General features: G+C 49.3%; 1 protein-coding gene across 7 annotated transcripts in view; it reads left to right on the top strand.

Moving 5' to 3' along the window:
• Positions 1–2,517: 2,517 nt before the first annotated feature.
• LOC140395077 (uncharacterized) overlaps positions 2,518–10,658 on the top strand; it is a 659,825-nt gene continuing 651,684 nt past the window's right edge. For all 7 annotated transcript variants that reach the window (XM_072482474.1, XM_072482512.1, XM_072482492.1 and 4 more), the window contains exons 1-2: positions 2,518–2,864; positions 3,764–3,847. In XM_072482474.1, coding sequence (XP_072338575.1) covers positions 2,589–2,864; positions 3,764–3,847 — 360 coding nt within the window. In that variant the 5' untranslated portion in view covers positions 2,518–2,588. The remainder of the gene's footprint in view (positions 2,865–3,763; positions 3,848–10,658) is intronic.

Below are 10,658 nucleotides of genomic sequence, written 5' to 3'. Positions count from 1 at the left end.
CGTAGTAATAGGAACAGAGGCTCATCGAAACAGCCTTGACTAAGCAGATGCCATTACCCCTGGGTAAGGGAGGCCAGGATACAATTTGCCTACTAGAAAGAGGGAAGACTGAAGGAGAGGACGACCCCATAGAAAAGGAGGTTGAGAGGATGTTGGACAATTTTGGGGTAGGTTAGAAGGGGCTACATAGTGTAAAAAGCAACAAGAGTAAAAAGAAAAAAAAGGGGGGATTGTGAGAAGTGACCATTTTGTGTTGTTTTTACATGTATAAACTCTGGTTCACAATTAAGATGTCAACAATAAGGCCTGATGGGAAAATTAACATGTCAAGTTCTGTGTAAGCTACAGTGAGCGAGTTGTTGTAACTATGTACAGGACTGACCTTCGGGGAAGACAAAATGAACATAACAAGTCCAAATAAGGAATCACTGATAAGGGAACTGCCCTTTCCGCAGTTTGTGGGATGTGTTTCTCACGGATTGTATTCTCACGGATTGTATATAACAAAGTGATGCGGTGTGAATTCTTTGTGTCTGCTGTTGCTTACCGGCGGCACCCGTTCTTGCAAGATCGATTGAAATAAAACCTTCTTCAGAATTTGACTAAGTGTAAATTATTAAGAGGTGAGCGGTGTTTCTCACAGTTATAATAATAATCTTTATTGTCACAAGTAGGCTTATATTAACACTGCAATGAAGTTACTGTGAAAATCCCCGAGCCGCCTATTCAGGAACATAGACGGAGAATTCAGAATGTCCAAATTATCTAATAGAACGTCTTTCGGGTCTTGTGGGAGGAATCCGGAGCACCCGGAGGAAACCCATGCAGACAGGGGAGACCATGGAGACTCCGCACAAACAGTGAGCCAAGCTGGGAATCGAACCTGGGACCCTGGCACTGTGAAGCCATAGTGCTAACTACTATGCGACCATGCTGCAGCATTGAGAAGTTTGACAAACACTGCCAGTTGAAACAAAGCGTTTGAACGGTATGTGTTCAGGCAAAGGGTGTAAAAAGCAGGTGAAACGCTTGACTGCTTCATAACGGGTCTGAGACTAAAAGCGCAGACATGTAATTTTTAGATTCTCCTAGACTCACTTTTGCGAGATCAGATAGTCTGCAGAGTTAAAAGGGACATACTGCGAGAAAGGTTATTGTGACGGTCTGATTTGATGTCAGAAGGCACAATCAGTAGGTGTAGAGCAAGCGAACTTGCAAGAAGTCAATTTTCTAAAATGATTGTCGGAAAAAGTGGCGCGAAAACTAACAATGTGGCCGACGCCATTAATGCAGTGGCGCACCTGAAAAAGAAATGTGCTCCAGATGGCAGCCATTTTAAGAATGACAGCTGCCATTTTACACATGACGTCGCGAGCATCATTACGTACAAAATGTGTGGCAACACGCATCAGATGAAAAAATGCCCTGCATATGGAAAAACCTGTGCTAAATGTCACAAACTAAATCACTATGCATCTCAATGTAGATCGGGAACAAATTTGCAGCAGTCCATCACACCCATCACCCCAGCATTTCTTCATTGGCAGCCATCATCCATCGATGCACACCGCACCGTCAGGGCGGCTTGTTCTAAAGCAACTGCACCACTGAAGGCAGGGCTCCACCCCCCACTCCTTCCAGCCACCACAGACAAGCGAGGATTCAAACATTCTAACTGGGCTCTATTATGCAGAAACACCGACCAATAATTATTGGGACAAAGTGTAAACAATGTGAACCAAGAAAAGACAAAAAAGAAATGTGCACCAGAATGAAAAGACGTTTTGAAAAATGAGCCAGAGCTCTCAGCCTCTCCTGTGCTCACCATGCGCCCCCCCCCCCCCTCCCCCCCACTCCGCTGCCTGTGTTTTAAATAATTGCTGTGTGCAGCAGCTCTCCATTCTGTCCATTAGCTGCATGGATAAACTCACACATACATATAGTTAGAATTAAATCAGGAGAAACCTTCTTACCCAGCGAGTGGTGAGAATGTGGAACTCGCTGCCACATTAGAGTATATGAGGTGAATAGTGTCGATAGATTTCAGGGGAAGTTTGATCAACATGAGAGAGAGAAATTTTATTCTGATAGAGATGGCAGAGGGTGCATGTGGAGGATACAGACTGGAATGGAGCAGTTGGACTGAATGGTCTGTGTCTGTTGTAAATTCGATTTTAAGTAAAAGACTGACAGCGGCATAAACCTTTCAGAGCTATTAGAAACATGGCAACTGCATTGGGAGCGAGTGAGCCGAAATATTTTGAAAACTAGAGAGTGTATAAACACCCTGGGACTGCTGTTAATCGTAAGCATTAATAGCTTAACAGATGAACACAGCAGTTGCTTAGATCAAAGAACAGATTTGGAATGAATATTATGATGTAAAGGACACAACATTCTGTGGTGCCATGGTTACCTGTTTCAAAAGAAAACCAATTCACACCGGCTGGAGAAGATCTGAGGTCAGAAGGATGGGGCCAGTTGGTTTGGTCAGTGTGTGTGGAGGATCAATGTCAATATCTTCAAAAGAGATGTGAACCATTTGAGAATCCCAAGCTCTCAGGGCCATCTCTCCCAAGAGTTCAATCATGGATAAGTTGCTCTTACCATATGCAAGGAGCCGTTCTCGTAGCACCATTCTTTCACAACCTTCATCAATTACAAACAAGCCAAGCAATGCATCTTCCGGAACCCTGGAAGACAGTGTCCCACAGATCAGAGCGTCGGATAGGTCAATACACAGCTTAATCCTAACTGGTGCAAGTGGCAGGCGAGCCATGTCCAGTGGTAGCAGATATGTCAGTATACCTGGGCACTCACCCAAAACCCCAGCTCATGGTGCGAAGAAGGCTGGACTCCTTAAGGTAACTTGTCAGCTCTACAGCAGTTGTATGGAATGGTCACAGTATGGGTAGAGGAAAAGTATCCTATTTAACTTTCAATGAAGGCCCTGCTCAGGAAATTTTGCATGTTCTTATCAAAATGGACCTCTTGTACAGAGGGCATCAACATCACCAGGACAGTTTGTTATATTTTCTCCACCCTTGCAACATCAGTCAATCTCGTACACCCAACATGTTGATTTCACACTCTCGGTCCAGCGGCACCGCAACTTTAGAATTTTCAGCCTTGTTCAGCTTTCCATAGTCTCACCCCTTCGCTATCAGTGTAACCTCCTCCATCCCAGAACCCTCCAGAATCTTTACATTCCTCCAATCTGGCCTTGCATTCATCCTTGATTTTAATTGCACTTCCCTCCCATCCATCCCCCATCTCGGGTGGATGCACCTTCAGCTACCCACACCCAAAACCCTGGGCTTCCCTCCCTGAATGTCCCTGCCTCTCAACCTTTCTCCTCCTTTCAAACATTTGTTGAGACCTCCCTCTCTGACCAGGAATTTGGTCACCTGCAATATTGTCAGAGAATTAACCACAAACCAAATTAATGAAAAACTGTCCTCACTAATGTCTTCCTGTTCAGATGAAAGGTCATCAACCTTTCTCTCTCCACAGAAATGTTCCAGAATGTTCTGTTTTCATTGGACAATGATTTACGATAATCAGGAAATCTGCCCATGACCTGGAAGAGGGAATGAATTGAAATTGCTCCCAATTCCCCTCACTGCCCATCTTTATTCTCACAGGCAACCTCCTCCTTTCTGGGAAGCACTGAGCCATTCTCTTCACTGAGTTGTAGTTACTGGTTAAATATTTACAATTGCACATGGCACAAGGACTTCACACTGACATTATCTTCTTACAGCGTTTCATGGGAGTTCCTAAAGACATTGCAGATGAAAGTGCAACAGATGCTTCCCAAGCCCACCTATCAGCGGTGGATGAGCCAGTGAGTTATTGACTACATTCTTAGTGACCTTTTCCACTACAGGCAGTGTGTTCCAGTTGGAGTTTGGGGATGGGAAGAGTTTGGTGGCCATCTAACAGGGTAAAAGGAGGCAAGAAGAACGAGAATCCTCCGGGATTATGGCACAGAATTGGCTCCAGAGCTGAATATCGGCGTTCACAATATCATGGCGAGTTGCAGAGCACATTCACCACCCTGTGGGTGGATGACTGCATTGAGGGGGAGGATAAAGGGGGTGGCGCATAGCAAAATGGAGACATGCAGTGTTCATCGGTGACAGCAGGGGCAGCACAGTAGCATTGTGGATAGCACAATTGCTTCACAGCGCCAGGGTCCCAGGTTCGATTCCCGGCTTGGGTCACTGTCTGTGCGGAGTCTGCACGTTCTCCCCGTGTGTGCGTGGGTTTCCTCCGGACGCTCCGGTTTCCTCCCACAGTCCAAAGATGTGCAGGTTAGGTGGATTGGCCATGCTAAATTGCCCTTAGTGTCCAAAATTGCCCTTGGTGTTGGGTGGGGTTACTGGGTTATGGGGATAGGGTGGAGGTGTTGACCTTGGGGAGCTCTTTCCAAGAGCCGGTGCAGACTCGATGGGCTGAATGGCCTCCTTCTGCACTGTAAATTCTATGATCAATTCTATGATAATCTATGACAGGTGATTCAGCAACCATTGTGTGAGACCCACACGCCGAGTTGTCTCCCTGAGTCCAGAATGAAGCGATTCGCTGAGAGGGTGCACAACATTCTGAGGAGCTGGGGGATGAGAAACAGTCAGAAGTCTTGGTCCATGAGGGACCAATTAGAATATACAGTGCAGAAGGAGGCCATTCGGCCCATCAAGTCTGCACCAACCCACTTAAGCTCTCACTTCCATCCTATCCCCGTAACCCAATAACCCCATCTAACCTTTTTTGGTCACTAAGGGCAATTTATCAGGGCCAATCCACCTAACCTGCACATCTTTGGACTGTGGGAGGAAACCGGAGCACCCGGAGGAAACCCACGCAGACACGGGGAGAACGTGCAGACTCCGCACAGACAGTGGCCCAGTGGAGAATCAAACCTGGGACCCTGGCGCTGTGAAGCCACAGTGCTATCCACTTGTGCTACCATGCTGCCCACAAATACATGTGTCATTATAATAATACTGTCTTTGACTTATTTACAGTGCAAGGCACAACACCAGTTGCTCATAAAGGATTGGTAAACACATTGTGGGTTCTTTATTAAGACTAGGACAAGAAAACAGTCATACATAGATGTGACACAGCTAAGATGTCACAGTATATTTTTATGAAATACATATATATGTCAATCTGGCTACTTGCTAAAATTTGAAAACTGGAGAAAGACTTTAGAAAGTTTGAAGCTATGTCTGCTTATAACTCTGAACAAAAACAACTTTTGGCAATATTTGAGAATCTGACACCTTGTTATTTCTGATGATGCTCCTGACCCCTGTGACTTTAGAGATCAAATTCAATGGTAATTATACGCAGGCCATCTATATTACCTAAGCCAGGCCTGGCCAACAAAGACTGCCTGTTTGCTAGGACAAAGGACCTACAAATTCTTAATTGCTGAACATTAACAATCTCAAGAATCCAGACAAAGGGAGACTCTCAGCAATATGCAGATGGGAGTCACATGTTGGGTGGCTCTTGCTAGAGTACTCCTTTTTGGCCCTTTTCACCCAGTTTTGGGGGGAAATTTTATGTGAGCAGCCTTCAATAATGTTGTGGGAATTATAGGATGTTGAAAACCCTGTGGTAAACACCACTGGTAACACATTACATGTATTACGGTACTGCCACTGTATTACAGGTACCACAGTAAATCCCTGTCTGCTGGCTCCTCCCAGCAGGCGACGTATAAAAGGGCCTGCTCTCCTGCGCTGCTCCCATTCTGGTTCCAGCTGCAGGAGGCACAACATCTTGTGCAATAAAGCCTCGATTGTTTCACCATTCTCGTCTCGTGGTAATTGACGGTACATCAATTTATTGCACAAGATTTTAAAAGATGAACGTCTTAATCAAGCCTGATTGCCTGGAGCTGAGCCCTCACGCAGCCGCCGTCACCACGCAGCCGACGCCACATCCACCTTCGACCACTGGCTAGCCTGCTTCGAAGGCTACCTCAGGGCAGCCACTGAAGAACTCTCGGACCCACAGATTCTCGGTAGGAACTGTGACTGCCAGGCAGTTTCGGCAGTCCAACACACCAAACTACTAATCAGAGACGCTTATGTCACTAGCATTAAGTTTACTTACGTTCGCCAGCGGCTATTGGAAGGGGGTACGCTCGATCTTGCAGAGACTGTGCAGCTTGCTAATTCCCTAGAAGTGGCCTCCCGTAATCTGGAGGCCTACACCCCCGACCGCGTGGCACCCTCGTGGGCATTGTGGGCCCCACCAGCTGCCGACTCGAGTACACTGCAAGCCTGCACCGCGCGGCAGCCAGCCAACTCCGGAGGGCCCAAATGTTATTTTTGTGGCCAGAGCAAACATCCCAGGCAACGCTGCCCGGCGCGGAGCATGACCTGCGAAGGGTGCGGGAAGAAGGGCCACTTCGTTTCCGTTTGCCAGGCCCGGTCGGTCGCCGCTGTTTTCAGGTCCGGCATTGCTACACCCCCCATGTGTGATCCAGGGGCGCTGCCATCTTCTCCACCACAAGCCATGTGCGGCCCATGGGCGCCGCCATCTTTGATGGTGATCACCATGTGCGCCCCGTGGGTGCCGCCATCATCGGCGCCATCTTGAACCGCGCCTCAGGACCCCTGCTCGTCTGGCCGTTTGCTGCTCGCTGATACCTCCGCCACCGCTGATCAGCCCGGGACCTCCCAATATCTTCCGCAGCTCGCCTCCATCACCCTCGATCAGTCTCGGCTCCGCAACCTCGCAACCGCTACGATGACAGTAAAGATCAACGGGCACGAGACGACCTGCCTCTTTGACTCCGGGAACACAGAGAGTTTCAACCACCCTGCTACGGTAAGGCGCTGCTCCCTCCCGGTACTCCCCGTCACCCAGAAAATCTCCTTGGCCTCCGGATCCCATTCCGTGCAAATCCGGGGGTACTGTGTCGCGACCCTCTCCCTTCAGGGCGTAGAGTTCAGCAACCTCAGGCTCTACGTCCTCCCCCACCTCTGCGCTGCCCTGTTGCTCGGCCTGGATTTTCAGTGCCACCTCCAAAGCCTTACTTTGAAATTCGGCAGACCCCTGCCCCCCCTCACCGTCTTCGGCCTCATGACCCTTAAGATCGATCCACCTTCCCTGTTTGCGAACCTCACCCCGGACTGTAAGCCCGTCGCCACTAGGAGCAGACGGTACAGTGCGCAGGACAGGACCTCCATCAAGTCGGAGGTCTAACGGCTTCTGCGGGAGGGGATCATTGAGGCCAATAACAGCCCCTGGAGAGCTCAAGTGGTGGTAGTGAAGACTGGGGAGAAGCGCAGGATGGTCATTGACCACAGTCAGACCATCAACTGGTACACGCAGCTCGACGCGTACCCCCTCCCACGCATATCTGACATGGTCAATCAGATTGCGCAGTATCAAGTCTTCTCCACAGCAGACTTGAAGTCCGCCTACCACCAGCTCACCATCCACCCGGAGGACTGCCAATGCACTGCGTTCGAAGCAGATGGCCGCCTCTATCACTTCTTTATGGTTCCCTTTGGCGTCACCAATGGGGTCTTGGTCTTCCAGCGAGAGATGGACCCAATGGTTGACCAGTACAGGCTGCGGGCCACCTTCCCGTACCTAGATAACGTCACCATCTGCGGCCACGATCAGCAGGACCACGACGCAAACCTCCAAAAATTCCTCCATACTGCCAAACTCCTTAACCTCACCTACAATAAGGAGAAATGCGTGTTCCACACCAACCGCTTAGCCATCCTTGGCTACGTAGTGGAAAATGGAGTCCTAGGGCCCGACCCAGACCGTATGCACCCCCTCATGGAACTCCCTCTCCCCCACTGCCCCAAGGCCCTGAAACGATGCCTGGGGTTGTTCTTGTATTACGCCGAGTTGGTCCCTAATTATGCGGACAAGGCCCGCCCACTCATCAAGTCCACAGTTTTTCCCCTGACGGCTGAGGCCCGCCGGGCCTTCAACCACATCAAGGCGGACATCGCCAAGGCCACGGTGCACGCAGTCAACGAGACCCTCCCCTTTCAGGTGGACAGCGATGCATCTGACGTAGCTCTGGCCGCCACCCTCAACCAGCCGGGCAGACCCGTGGCATTCTTTTCCCGCACCCTCCATGCCTCCGAAATCCGGCACTCCTCTGTCGAAAAGGAGGCCCAAGCCATTGTGGAAGCTGTGCGACATTGGAGGCGTTACCTGGCCGGCAGGAGATTCACTCTCCTCACTGACCAACGGTCGGTTGCCTTTATGTTTAACAATACACAGCGGGGCAAGATCAAAAATGACAAGATCTTGAGGTGGAGGATCGAGCTCTCCACCTATAACTATGAGATCTTGTATCACCCGGGGAAGCTCAATGAGCCTCTAGATGCCATATCCCGCGCTACATGTGCCAGCGCACAAGTGGACCGACTCCGGGCTCTCCACAATGACCTCTGCCACCCGGGGGTCACCCGGTTCTTCCATTTTGTCAAGGCCCGCAACCTGCCCTACTCCATTGAGGAGGTCAGGACCGTAACCAGAGACTGCCAAGTCTGCGCAGAGTGCAAGCCGCACTTCTACCGGCCAGATAGAGCGCACCTGGTGAAGGCCTCCCGTCCCTTTGAGCGCCTCAGTATCGACTTCAAAGGGCCCCTCCCCTCCACCGACCGCAACGTGTACTTCCTCAACGTAATTGATGAGTACTCCCGTTTCCCTTTCGCCATCCCATGCCCCAACATGACTTCCGCCACGGTCATCAAGGCCCTGCACAGCATCTTCACCCTGTTCGGTTTCCCCACCTACATCCACAGCGATCGGGGATCCTTCTTCATGAGTGATGTGCTGCACCCGCTGGGTCCCCATCCACAACCTCAACCTGATACCGCTCCCCCCCAACCCCCCCCACCGGTTGCCTCGTTCACTCCTGCGCCACCCACCCTCCCGCCAGCGAACCTCACCGCAGCCCCCACCCCAGCAGGATCCATCCCCTCACTGGATCCAATACGGGGTGACGAAGGAGAGGACAACATGCTCCCGGAGTCGCATGTGACCACATCGGCGCCCACACCACTACCAGGACTGAGGCGATCGCAGCGGAGGGTCAAAACCCCCGACAGACTCAATCTGTAACATTATTTTCACCCCCGACGGACTTTTTTTAAACAGGGGGTGAATGTGGTAAACACCACTGGTAACACATTATATGTATTATGGTACTGCCACTGTATTACAGGTACCACAGTAAATCCCAGCCTGCTGGCTCCTCCCAGCAGGTGGCGTATAAAAGTGTCTGCTCTCCTGCGCTGCTCCCATTCTGGTTCCAGCTGCAGGAGGCACAACATCTTGTGCAATACAGCCTCAATAGTTTCACCATTCTCGTCTCGTGGTAATTGACAGTACATCACTGTGCTTCCCAAAAAATGGCCTCCGACACCTGCCCATTCTGATTCAACTCCACATACTCCTTAATCGCTGCCCGCACCGTATCACAAAAACTTCAATCTGCCAACAACCCCGAGTCAAACCTCCACCCCAGCCTCTGCACTTGTCCCGATCTAAACCGAATCTCCAGCAAGTGGGACACATGGTGAGAGATAATTATACCCGCATACTCTGCCCCCTCCATCCCAGCCAAAATCTCCCGACTCCTACAAAGTAATCAATCCTTGAATATACCTTATGGACGTGTGAAAAGAAGGAATACTCCTGTAGTAATATAATCAAGGCCTAGTTTTAAGGCCGATTAAATTTCTTATCTTAAATTAAAGAATTGGGCACTTTAAAAACCACAGTCTGCAGAATGCTGCAGAATCCGAATATACAGAACTCAAGACAAGCTGCCGGGGCATGTCTGGAGCAGCCCCTGATAACCCATCAAGTAATTATTGTGATGATATGTATAATCTAAGGAGAGTAAAGGGTTAACAAGTATATCAACACTAGATGACATCATTGAGTAGTCTTATAAAAGACTGCGTCTCTAAGCTTTCTAGGAGAAGCTGTTGGAGAAGTTGATGAAGAAGGATAGTATGAGGTTGAGTTAGAATGTAGGTTATATTAAAGAGAGATAATTAATTACTGTAACATAGATTCAATACTATTATTTTGTTACCTGTTACGCAGTAGCGTGTGCGAACCATTTCAAGTAGTGTAAAATAAACTAGCTTTGATTTAAACATATAGCTTTATGTTCTTTGTAAACACTACAACTTTGGCTATCTTGGAGAACAATACAAGGAACATAGCATGGTACCAGGAAATTACTGAAGTAACTTAGCTAGAAATTAGATAGAATGTAGAAGAAAGAAAACCAGCATGCGCTCAGACTTCGACGGCAAGACTGCTTCCAGATAGATTTCATAGAATTTACAGTGCAGAAGGAGGCCATTCAGCCCATCGAGTCTGCACCGGCTCTTGGAAAGAGCCCCCTACCCAAGCACACACCACCCTATCCCCATAACCCAGTAACCCCACTCAACCAACACTAAGGGCAATTTTGGACACTAAGGGCAATTTAGCATGGCCAATCCACCTAACCTGCACATCTTTGGACTGTGGGAGGAAACCGGAGCACCCGGAGGAAACCCACGCACACACGGGGAGAACGTGCATACTCCGCACAGACAGTGACCCAGCCGGGAATCGAACCTGGGACCCTGGAGCTG

The sequence above is a fragment of the Scyliorhinus torazame genome, chromosome 2 (genome assembly GCF_047496885.1).
Source record: "Scyliorhinus torazame isolate Kashiwa2021f chromosome 2, sScyTor2.1, whole genome shotgun sequence".
Taxonomy (NCBI): domain Eukaryota; kingdom Metazoa; phylum Chordata; class Chondrichthyes; order Carcharhiniformes; family Scyliorhinidae; genus Scyliorhinus; species Scyliorhinus torazame.
This window is presented reverse-complemented; position numbering and strand designations above follow the sequence as displayed.